This window comes from Mesoplodon mirus (genome assembly GCF_964341445.2).
Source record: "Mesoplodon mirus genome assembly, chromosome: 1".
Classification (NCBI taxonomy): Eukaryota; Metazoa; Chordata; class Mammalia; order Artiodactyla; family Ziphiidae; genus Mesoplodon; species Mesoplodon mirus.
In genome coordinates, this window is record NC_138976.1 from 10,354,583 (window position 1) to 10,366,785 (window position 12,203).

A 12,203-nucleotide genomic window follows, 5' to 3' on the forward strand; every position below is an offset into this window, starting at 1 on the left:
AGGCTCTAGGCACGTGGGCTTCAGTAGTTGTGGCTCGCGGGCTCTAGAGCGCAGGCTCAGTAGTTGTGGCGCCCGGGCTTAGTTGTTCCGCGGCATGTGGGATCCTCCTGGACCAGGGCTTAAACCCGTGTCCCCTGCATTGGCAGACGGATTCTTAACCACTGAGCCACCAGGGAAGCCCTGTTGAGATTATTAAGAAGAATTTTCCTTGAGCACAATTAAGGCAGATATTGAGAGATTTGAAAATATTAATCTCATAACCCTTTAGTTTTTAGACTTCATATTTTGAATTATCTTCTGTCATTATAAAGATAAGCTGAACTCTCCTGATTTTGTTAGCCATTATCAATTATTAAATTGAGAAATTTTGACAACGTATTGTTATCTATCTATTTATTTATTTATTTTTGGCTGCACCGCGTGTCTTGTAGGATCTCAGTTCCCCGACCAGGGATTGAACTCGGGCCACAGTAGTGAAAGCCCCAAATCCTAACTACTAGGCCACCAGGGAACTCCCCGACAATTTATTGTTGATATAACTATTAATAGGAATTGAAAAGTTAGATGGCTAATATTTATCTCCTTTCTACAAGTTACTTCAGATTTTCATTCACAAAATGCCAAATATCATTTGGAATAAAAAGTGTTTGATTCTTTTGCAAAATAATCAGTATTTTGGATAATACATTATGTGGTGTTAGCTCAGTAAAAGCAACTGGCTCCAACTGTGTAAGATTAATGTTACATATATAATTACACCCCAGAATTTGACCAACATATCAGTGTAGGGCAAAAGAGGTAAAGGGGGGAGAGGAAGGAGGACATTTTAATCCAGATGCCTTGACCGAAGAAAATGACAACAGCACAACGTCTAGTATTGACTTTGTTTCATCCCAAGCTACGCTCTAGTGTTCATCTGTGGTTTTGTTTGATAAGAGGAAGCCCATCTGCTCCTCAGGAGGGAGACAGTTTTAGTCATCATGGAACTTAACATTGATTTTAAAGTAGTAAAAATGTCTCTATATAGCTATTATATTGGGCCTTCAGTTCACACTGATAACTATATGGTTAGCAGTTATTATGAACCAAGTGCTTTGCTTACGTGTTAAGGTGAAAAATTCACAAGATTCTTACTGGTAAACTGAGCTCAATGTTAGAGCTGTCTCATGAGACGTTTACAATAAGGACCCTGCCTCACGTAGAGATATAAGTTAGAAAATTATGAGGATTGACCGTACCCCACAGTCTTATATCCTGTATCATTTTCAGCTGTACTTAGGGCAATTAGTGATATGTCCATTTTTTTTCGAAATTAAGGAAGAAGCCAAAGAGCAGAACTTCCATGGTATTAACTGAGAGAAGAGATAATGTACCCTATTAACTGTTGTAGACAGCAGAGAGAATGTTCAGCTGAGAATATGTAAGAACTGATTGGCAGTTTGTCCTTAGTGATGACTACAGGGGTCATCTTACTGGAACTCAAGTATGTAGTTGCACAATTTGCAGAAAATCTCAGAAGAGGCAACCTAGGCCTGAAAAATGTTGAAATGGGAATTATCCATGCTCCTCTAATTTGTTTGATTATCCTGCTAGAATAAGGTAGTCACATTAAATACACTACTCTGTTTGATAGAATTGCCCAGTTTTTTTTTTTTTTAAGTTTATTTATTTATTTATTTGGCCTGCGGGGCCCCACTTCCCCAACCAGGGATGGAACCTGCTCCCTCAGCAGTGAAAGCGTGGAGTCCCAACCACCGGACCGCCAGGAAATTCCCCCCAGTATTAATAGTAAGACAAAAGCTTTTGCTTTGGGTTATGTGAAATTAATATTTAGCTCTTCTTGATTATAGCATTTTGACTAATAATTTCAGCTGGTTCTTAGAGCCACTTCTGGAATGAAAAGCAGGACCACATTCTTAGACTAGTTAGACACTAGTCTCCTTCTGGTTCTACATGGAGGACCTACTAGGGCTAACTATATATCATAACTTGCCATCCTAGTTTAAGCAAATTTCTGTTGTCCCAGTATTAGATGTATTCTTTACTTATTTTATTTATTTATTTTTTGGCCACACCTCATGGCTTGCAGGATCTTAGTTCCTTGACCAGGGATTGAACCCGGGCCACGGCAGTAAAAGCGCTGAGTCCTAACCACTGGACCGCCAGGGAACTCCCCTGTATTCCTTAGTTTTATCAGCAGATTCAGAACTTCATTAATGAGAACTCTTTGTTTCTCTCATAGATGAGTGCCAAACCAAATACGGAAACGCTAATGCCTGGAGATACTGTACCAAAGTTTTTGACATGCTCACAGTAGCAGCTGTAAGTTTATGTAAATCTTTAAAAAAAAAAAAACTCAAGTATTTTCCTGCCAGTAACACTTGGCATATTTTTATCTAATTGCCATTTCAGTTATATTGATATCATTAGCACTCACTGATGGATTTAGATATATGACTGAGTTTATTATTATATGTTCAACTCTTTGTTTTCCTTTTTTGCTAGTTAATAGATGAGCAGATTTTGTGTGTTCATGGTGGTTTATCTCCTGATATCAAAACACTGGATCAAATTCGAACCATTGAACGGAATCAGGAAATTCCTCATAAAGGAGCATTTTGTGATCTGGTTTGGTCAGATCCTGAAGATGTGGATACTTGGGCAATCAGTCCCCGAGGAGCAGGTTGGCTTTTTGGTGCAAAGGTCACAAATGAGGTAAAGCCAGCATTTTCGGAAAAGTGGTTTGTTGGTTGCTAATGGACTACATAAAGAACTATGATGGCTATAGATACCAAACTTCTAGTCTAGTTTACTCAAACTTTGGTGGCTATGGATATCAGATTTCTTGTCTAGTTTATCCTGTATGTCTTTCCTTAATGGTTAAATGAGATCATGTAATAAAAGCACCTCCTTTAGCATCTATTGGTACTATGTGTAAAATAAATGGTCCTTTTCTTTCAAACATTGCAATTAAGTAATGAGATAACAAGGGCAAGATAGGCAACTTTTTAATATATATATTTCTTTGTATATATATTTTTAATTGAGATATAATTGACATATAACATTGTATTAGTTTTATGTATACAACATAATGATTTGACATATGTATTATTGTGAATAAGCAATATTTTTGAGGTTAACTACTTTCAGTTAAAAATATATACACACACACACCACAGGGTGAAGTAATCCAGCATAATGAAGTCAGAGAGCTAGATTTATCCTGTCTGAGCCTCTGGTTCCTGAAGTTGCAAGAGAAGGATAATAAATCTCTTTCAGAATTTTGTAAGAGCCATACTAAAGCCTCAGTAAATGATAGATATTGATAGTAATATATTTATTATTAAACCATAAAAACTTTGTTTCATATCTGATAGCACTTACAGAATGCTTTTCTTTCAGAAACTTCTAACTAATTATGTTACTATGATTTCTATAACTCAGGCCAAAGTGGCTCTATAACTTATGGAAATTAGTGGGGATAACTGTAGAATGGATTCTATAATCATGAGAGCTTTAGTAATTACAGGATTTATACTTTATTTAAATGCTTATTATATATGTAGGTTGATTTTTTTTTTAATGTGCTGGATACTTAACAAAACCTTTCTAAATTGCAGTTTGTTCATATCAACAACTTAAAGCTCATCTGCAGAGCACACCAACTAGTGCATGAAGGCTATAAATTTATGTTTGATGAGAAGCTGGTAACAGTATGGTCTGCTCCTAATTACTGTTATCGTTGTGGAAATATTGCTTCGATCATGGTCTTCAAAGATGTAAATACAAGAGAACCAAAGTTATTCCGGGCAGTTCCAGATTCAGAACGTGTTATTCCTCCCAGGACAACGACGCCGTATTTCCTTTGAGGCCTTCGCCCATCCTGCTGACCCATTTTTCTGTCCTCTTACCCCAACTTTCGTGTATTACCCTCTACAATATACTTTTTATTGAGCACTTTGCTGCTGAAATGCTGCCTCTTGCCTTTTTTTTTTAATTTTAAATTATCTAAATTTATTGTTTGTTATGGTGTCTATAGCAATGTTTTTCTATCAGTTTTCTCCCCCATCCCATCCCCGCCTTGGACTCATTTGAGAAGACTTGAGAAATGTCTTAATACTCACACTGTTGCATGTAGCTCTTGCTTATTTACTGGTCTACGGGAAACAGGATGTTTCCTTTTTTAAAAAAGCCAATTGACAGAACAGACTACACTGAAATACTCCTCCTTTTGTATTATTCAGCCTTCTGTTTTAGTTCGGTAAGTTTTAAGAAATTTCAGCAGCAAAGTTGTTATTCAGTGGGCACGGTGGACTGCTAATGCCTCGAGTTATGTATACCTGTCCCAGCTGTAAACTTCATTTTCCTTTGTTGGATGATATTTTAAATGGATATAAAATAAATTGGTCTAAAGGGCTGCCCTCCTTGTTGTGTTTTTAAATTTTAGTTTAAAAACTGCTACAGCTTATGACTTTGTACATTAAGATAATTGTATTGATCTTTTTTCAGATTCCTTGTATTTTTTAATAAAGTAATCTTAAATAAAACCCAGATAGGTTAAAGTATTAGAAATTTTAAACAGTGTACATTGTTAGCTTAAAGTTATTCTTTTTTTCTTTTTTCCTAATCAGAGTTCTTGACCCTTTGGTTATTAAGTTTAAAACTTCAAATGAAATTCCATACTATATATTTTAAAAAAATCACTAAACTGTGCCTAAAGAAATAACTGCCATATTAATGTTTTGGTTTATATCCTCTCTAGTAATAGAAAAACATTTAATACTTGTAATGCTGATGTGTTCATTTGATACCAGTTGAGTAGAATGTGATCAATCCAGTTTACAATCTATCATGAGTATCATTAAGTAAAATATATGTACTTTTCAATAGGAATCATTCTTACTGTAACACTTGACCTTAACTTTTAGAAAGTGTTCATTTTTTAACTGCAACTGGAAAGGTTGAAAAGTCAGGACTCTTGTACTTGTGAACTGTAATCTGAAGCAGATTTTTAAAAGTGTAGAAAAAACCAAATTGTCCTTTTTTGTAAAGGTCTGTGATACTATGTTTCGGCTTTGTGTAAGTAATTTGAATATCCAAAGGGTTGTGATGATCAGTTCTTGATATGCAACTGTCCACTTAATAAGGACAAGTGTTCCAGTGTCTCTTATGACTATGGTCATAAATGATGCTGGGATTAACCATTTTATGAAATAGTTGGTATCCCTTTACTATTATAATTAATTTTTGTCATTCCAGGAAATCTTTGTGAAGCCAGCCAATTAATAAAGCACTTTAGCATCTGTTCAGGTAGTTTTGAAAACCAACTGTCCCCCTTCAGGATAGGAACTTCCAGGTTACCTAAAAACGCAATAAAAATCTTTATAGTCTAAGCTTCTTGGCACATAATTTTTCATCAGGGCTTTTCTTTTATTAAGCGAGCACAATACTGTTTTGATTTTTTTCCTCCAACCACACAGCTCCTTGTGTAGTTTTTAATTGTATAGCTGTAAGAAAGAAGTGGCTAAGACGTTTGCTGCACACACTTGAACTGTTGGGTCAGTAGCTTTGTTTTACTGCCCTGACCCCAGTGTAATTCAGGGGGAAAGGTATTTTTATCTTACAGGGATATGTAGCTATGTATTTTACTAATTGTGAAACACTGGAAATTAATGATGCAGACAACTTGGTGTGGTCTTTGAACAGCTTTCTGCAGTATTTTTTTTTCTGTTACCATAAATTGTATTTAAGTGCTTTCTCTCTTCTGCTTTTAAGTTGTACCAATAAAATTGGTAACCCTCAGCCCTTCCTTCCCACTTGACACTCCTTAGCTTAGATTGATGTAGTTGTTTTAGTTACCCGTGTAATGTGACTTTTATTTCTAAGTCATGGTGTACTGCATTTGTTTGTCACTAGTTGGGCATGTGCCAATAATATTCTGTCCATTCCTTAATTGCCATCTCTGTTTTGCCTGATTTTTTTTCTCTTCAACTGAATAATGGCTTTTTGCATGAAAAAAACAGTTTTTACTCTTAGACATGTAAAGGGAAGAGAGAGTGAATGTATTGGACTCTGTAAGCCTAAAAGGAATATTTGGATCCCTCTGATAAATAAGGGCTATGTACTATATAGAGTAATCATGTGGTGGAAAATACTTGCAAGTCATAGATTTGTAGGCATGAGGCTCTGTTACTCCCTGTATCTAGGCTGAATGTAAAATCCCTTATGTTGTGTTAATGGGGGTAATAACCATTTTTATTTGCCTATGATATACTTGGTTTCTAATAAAATGTCCTAGGCTCTAGTGAGAACTGACTACTTTTAATTGCCAATGACTCCCCTTTCCTCATTTTCCTGATATGCTCTTGGCTAGCTTTTCCTAGGTTAATGCTTTTTCCTGAAAAATCTCACAACTCTAAATGTGTTCATTTGGGTGTGATCCTAAAAAGCCTGGACCAAGAGCACATCTTTAATATGCAACCTGCATCAGCTCCTACTCTGTCCGGATGTCTAGAACTGTTGGAAGATTTTGATGTCTTAAACCCGGTGTTTCACTTTTGAAATAAGGTTTGAAATATTGTTCTTTGCATTAAGATTTGTGTGTTTTTGCTTTGTAAGCCCAGCACCAGGTTTTGGAAAATGCCTGTACTGTGAAAGCAAATCCGAACTCTTTCTGAGCCTCTTTGGTTGTGAGAAACAGAATTGCTTTCCATCAGCCTCCAAAAAATTGTGTATCTGGACTCGAAGAGATTTAACAGCAAGAATCCAGATTTTTAAATGTACTTGTTTTCTAAATGCTAATGTTTGTAAAGCACCTTCAGTTCTTTGGATGAAAGGTGCTATATTCTCTCTGTAAATTAATAAAAAGATTATAGGAAGTTTGGCAAAAAATTTTATCTAATGCAGTCTGTCCCGACAAGAAGTTAGCATTTTATATAACACAATTTAAAAATTAAAAAATGCTTATTCCTTCACTTAGTTGCTTGACTAGTAAACAGAAGTGAAACTTTTCTTGTTATGCATTTGACTCTTCAGTGTTCCAGTTCATTGTTACGTCCTGGATCCAGTGCCCAGAACCCAGCTTCATGAGATCATCACAGCTCTTTCAATTGTGTATTTAAACTGTGCAGTCATGCTGATGAAATATACAGTAGTAAAACACCAAAAAGAAGCATTTGGAAAGTCCTCTAGCATGAAACCAAACACAGTAGATGCTTGGAGAAGGACCCTATTCCCCTCCTACTAGTTTTCTGTTTCCTTGTAATCACTTGGTGAATATGTGCCTTTTGTAAGGCATATTACTCATGATAGTAAGCTTATGCTGGCTTGGATCGTTCAAATGTTTGCTTAATTCAAAAATGCATGAAATTTATGAATTTTGTGTGTGTGTATCAACAAAAATAATTATTATGTAAGTATATTCCACTCATTCCCCGGGCAGCCACTGTTCTCAGCACTTTGCTTTTTTAGATAAATGGGAATGGGTTATAAAAGACTGTATGGAGGCAATGGAATAGTGGAAAGAATTTAGGCTTTGGGATCAATCTAGGTAAAAACCCCAGCTCTGCCAGTAATAGCAGCTAACCTGTATTGAGCACACTTAGCTAAATGCTGTACATGCCCTATTTTGTGTCACCCCTACTATGGCTCAATGACTGTAGTACCTTTTTTTTTTTTCTTCAGACAAGAAAACACACTTAGAGATCATAGGTAACTTGCCCAGGGTTGCACAAGAGAGCTGGAATGCGAACCCCTTTAGGGCATCCTAGAGTAGTACATCTTAAGCAATATTGGTTATTGTAGCTTTGTGACCCTGAGCAAGTTGGGTTTTCTGAATCTTAAAATTCTGTGTCTAAAATAAGAATGCCATACAGGGTTGATCTCAGGATTAAAAATAGCACATATAAAATACCCAGTCCCTGGCCCAAAGCTGCCATTTATTGAGGGCCCACTTACATATCATTTGCCCAAATTCAGTGTAGTTGGGAAGTAAGAATAATCCAAGGCAATATATAATTGCTGACATAGTGTAGTTTAAGTACAACAAATTTGGAGAAGGAAATGTTTGAGGTAACATGGAGTAATTGGGGAAGGCTTAAAAGAAGAAGTGTGAATTAAATGTATACTAGAATGATGGGCCATTTATTTCATATAGTAAAAGCACAGAAGCAGGGATTACTAGAATTTGGACATGATATGAAGGTAAACGAGGGTACTCCTTGGGAAAGCGTAAGAAATGAATAGCTGCAGCTCTGTTGACAATACCATGTACCAGAGAGGCGTTGGCCAATTGCGAAAGACCTTGAAAACCAAGCGGATGATTTTAATTCATATTTTAAGAAACATAATGAGTGACATTCAAGATTAGTCTCCTAGTAAGTTAATCCTCCCCACCAGGACTCCTCCTACCACATCTGCCCTAGTCTTCTCTGACAAATGATTCTGAGGTTCTCTCTCTTTTCTGGCTTTGTGATTATAAGGGTGGATATTGTTTGTTGGTATTGAGGGGATTTATGGTTCTGTTATCTTGGGATTATGTAAAATATTAATTTGGGGAGCCAACAGATGTTCAACTTTTTTTTTTCCTTGTCAGTGCCATTTAAAGGTCCCATTACAATTTACCATCATCATTTTATAGAAGGAAAGATGTAAAAAGAGCCATCTCAGAATAAAGGACAGCCCTTTACACCAAATAAATTCGGCTTTATGAAAAACTATAGTAGTCTCATTTTTACCATTTGTGAAGATCAGTAAGAGATTTGTCCCCAAACTTTTGGTGTGTATAACTCTAAGCTGTCACATTATTGATGCATAAAAGCGTATTCTGATAAAACAGAAGTAGCTTAAGAGAAAGTTTTATGCCTCCTCCCAGCTCCAAATAGATGCCGAGGATCTACCAAACAAAAACTACACAGGATTGCAGAAAGACTGAAGGGGATTCCACCTTAGAGGAAGAATTTTGTTAATATGTTAATGAGTTATGTCTTATTTTCAAGGACGGCCTTGTTAAAGTAGAAGAGAAAAGGTAACTGATTTATAACGCTTATGTGCTGGTAGTCTTGCATGCTTAGGTCTGTCAACACTAAAAATGCAAGGAAATTTATTTTAAAATTGATTCGCTGGAGTAGAAGTCACAAACATCTGCAGTATCACAGAACGGTTAGCAACACATTCAGGGGTCAGTTCCATTTAGGCATTTAAGAACCGAACACATTGCTTTTGGTTACGGCATCAATTCTGTTTGCAGGGTTGATTTTCCTTTCTTGGTAATTTATTTTAAAAATCTCTTGCTTTCTTGGAAGCCTGCACCCAAGCTTGCGATCTCTTCTGCAGAGGATTGAGCATCTAAACCACACTTTATATTGATAGATTCTTACAGTTTTCTTGCCGGATCCTCTGTGAAGTGTTATCTGTGAGCGCTAACCATTTCAGCATGATGCAGTCAGGGACCGGATATGAGGTGGTTCAAAATGAAGCTCATTTTGGAGACTTACCTCAGTGTCGCACCTGCCAGAGGAGTTTGGGAAATTGCAGCGCGTAGCTGTTGCTCCTGGCGTGGTGCAGTGTTGAGGGGCGCCAGCAGGTGTGTGGGATGCAGGACTCAGAGCCAGAAGAACCTGCCCGCCGCAGGTGTCTGGCGCCGGAGATGCAGTTTTTACTTTCGACCGCACGGTGGCGCTTAGATCTCCCCGGCAGTGTTAGCAGCCTCTAAGGCACCTCTGCCGCCACCTGCAGTCTCAACCAAACTCTAGGTGGCGGGATATGACGGCCCTAGCATCCAATCGGCCTCCAGGCTTTCGGCCACACTACAGCTCTAGCCAATGGGAGCCGAGGAGAGGCGCGGAGGAGGCGGGCCCTGCGGCAAGCCTGGCAGAGGCGCGAGGCCCACCGCCCGCCCCTCCGCCTACTCCAGCCTCCGCCGCCTCAGCTTCCCGAGCGAGCCCTACGGCCGCCGGAGCAGCTCCCGCGGCGGAGCAGGAGCCGGATGGTCAGAGGAGCCCGGCAGCCCCAGCAGCCGCGGAGTCGCCTGGCCCCAAGGTGGGGCGAGGGCTGAATGGAGGTCGGGGTTGAGGATGGGGCGCGGGAGCGGGCCCAGGGCAGCAGCTTGGGGCCGTGAAGCATTCGGGGCACCGAGACTGGAGGGGCGGTCGGGCTGCGGGGAATTCGGGGGGCGCCAAGGGGCGGCGGAGCGGGCTGGGCGGTGGTCGCATCCTCCAGACCGGATGAGAGGGGCGTGTGAGGGAAGGGGCGCCGAGCGGTGAGACTGGGGGCGCTGGGCCGGGAGGGGCAGGGCGCACGCGCCCGGTGGAGGGGCCGTGGAATGCGGGGGGCGCGGGGCCTGGAGGGGCGGGGCTCGGAGGGGCAGTGCCCGGGTCGGGAGGGGGTGGGCACTGGAAAGGGGAAGCCGGAGGGGCTTGCGGGGGTGGTGAAGCAGACAATGAGTAGGTGGCGGTGGGTGGTTTTGGGGAGCTCGGCTGTGACGAATAGGAGCTGAGGATGGAGTGAGAGACCAGGAGGCAGAGCAGGGTTTGGGCTAAGCAGACATTAGGGGAACGGTGAGTCCCAGGATCGCTTGGTCTTGGTATTTAGGGGAAACAACGTAAGGCATTTGTAAGGTCAGGTATGGGCTTAGACAGCCTGTAGTTCTCGAGGGTGGTGCGTTGAGTTCTTGACTGGCACAGTAGGGCCCGCAGATGTGATCTTATATTCTACTTTTAGTTACCATCTTATTTGTTTGCTCTGCAGACTGACTGGCACAGTGGAGAAACCACCTCGAAAACGGAAAAGCAGGTAAGGCAAAATGCCTTCCCAATTTTGCTTCGTGTTTTTTCCATTTGCTTGGCTGCACCTGTACTATACTGCATAATTATACACTGTCAGTAGATGAAGTTTTTTACTTAGCTCCTTTCTTAATGAATATAACTATCAGCAAGCTCTGTCTTCTAGGACTTAAAAGTACTGCTTGTACTTTTTTTTTTTTTTGGTATCTAAGATTATGTGGGAAAGAGATGTGGATAATTGAGAAGGCCTAGTTTTTTATGTTAGCCATAATTTCAACTTCTTCACCAGCTCTGTTTAAAAAGCTAATGTTTATTGAACATCTACTGTGTGCCAGGTACCATGTGCAAGTGCTTATTTGTATTATCTTCTGTAATCCTTGAAACACCCCAAGGAAGTGTGTACAGTTATCACTGTTTTAGCACAAGAGAGAACTGAGGCACAAGAGAGGCTGATCATTTATCTAAGATCACACGTCTCATAAATGATAGAACCAGGATTTGAATCCCAGCAGTCTGACTCCAGAGCTGAAGCTCTTAACCATTATACTATAATGCCTCTAATAAATATACAATTGAAAATAGGTTTTCTTTTTTTTTAATTAATTAATTAATTAATTTTTGGCTGCATTGGGTCTTCGTTGCTGTGTGCAGACTTTCTCTCGTTGTGGCGAGCGAGGGCTACTCTTCGTTGCGGTGCGCGGGCTTCTCATTGCGGTGGCTTCTCTTGTGGAGCACGGGCTCTAGGCGCACGGGCTTCAGTAGTTGTGGCACGCGGGCTCAGTAGTTGTGGCGCACGTGCTTTGTTGCTCCGCGGCATGTGGAATCTTCCTGGACCAAGGCTCCAACCCGTGTCCCCTGCATTGGCAGGCGGATTCTTAACCACTGCGCCACCAGGGAAGTCCCGAAAACAGGTTTTCTTATTGCTTTTTCTGTTTTCATTGTACGTAGAGTCTAATAAGCAGTTGAACTATAGGAAGATAGAAACAAAGGGCTTAGGTAGTCTGCAGCAAGTGCATTGTTCCTTGAGTAATGAAGAGCATGCATCCATTCCACAAGCATTTCTGAGCACATTCCATGTGTCAGGTACTACGTAGCAATTCTGTGTAGTCATTCGAAGATTTCTTTTTCATGGATGTAGGCATTGGCCTAGAGAAAGTAAGTTACAGTAGTGAGGATGTGACCAGTAGGACCACTGTAATAGTTAATACTTGCTAAGTTATTGATGTTAATACACAGTAAACCTTAACAGTAGGTAGATGTGAAATGCTGATGGTGGAAGGTGCCAACAGCCAAAGTTCCTTTGTCACTCTTTAGGCCTGTATGGGCCAATGTGGTAGCCATATATGGCTGTGGAACACTCAAAATGTGGCTCTCATGACTGAGGAACTGGATTTTTAATAAATATTGTTAATTGTAATT

At 40.0% G+C, this 12,203-nt stretch overlaps 2 protein-coding genes across 3 annotated transcripts in view; both read left to right on the forward strand.

Annotated features, from left to right (window-relative positions):
- PPP6C (protein phosphatase 6 catalytic subunit) overlaps positions 1-4,422 on the forward strand; it is a 29,467-nt gene extending 25,045 nt beyond the window's left edge. Inside the window, exons 5-7 of the mRNA XM_082617801.1 lie at positions 2,243-2,322; positions 2,506-2,715; positions 3,624-4,422. Coding sequence (XP_082473927.1) covers positions 2,243-2,322; positions 2,506-2,715; positions 3,624-3,872 — 539 coding nt within the window. The 3' untranslated portion in view covers positions 3,873-4,422. The remainder of the gene's footprint in view (positions 1-2,242; positions 2,323-2,505; positions 2,716-3,623) is intronic.
- A 5,494-nt stretch (positions 4,423-9,916) lies between these two features.
- Positions 9,917-12,203, forward strand: part of SCAI (suppressor of cancer cell invasion) — a 114,913-nt gene continuing 112,626 nt past the window's right edge. For both annotated transcript variants that reach the window (XR_014293748.1, XM_082617651.1), the window contains exons 1-2: positions 9,917-10,041; positions 10,750-10,794. Coding sequence is in view for 1 of the 2 variants with exons in the window: in XM_082617651.1 (XP_082473777.1) it covers positions 9,989-10,041; positions 10,750-10,794 (98 nt within the window). In the remaining variant the exon portion in view is untranslated. The remainder of the gene's footprint in view (positions 10,042-10,749; positions 10,795-12,203) is intronic.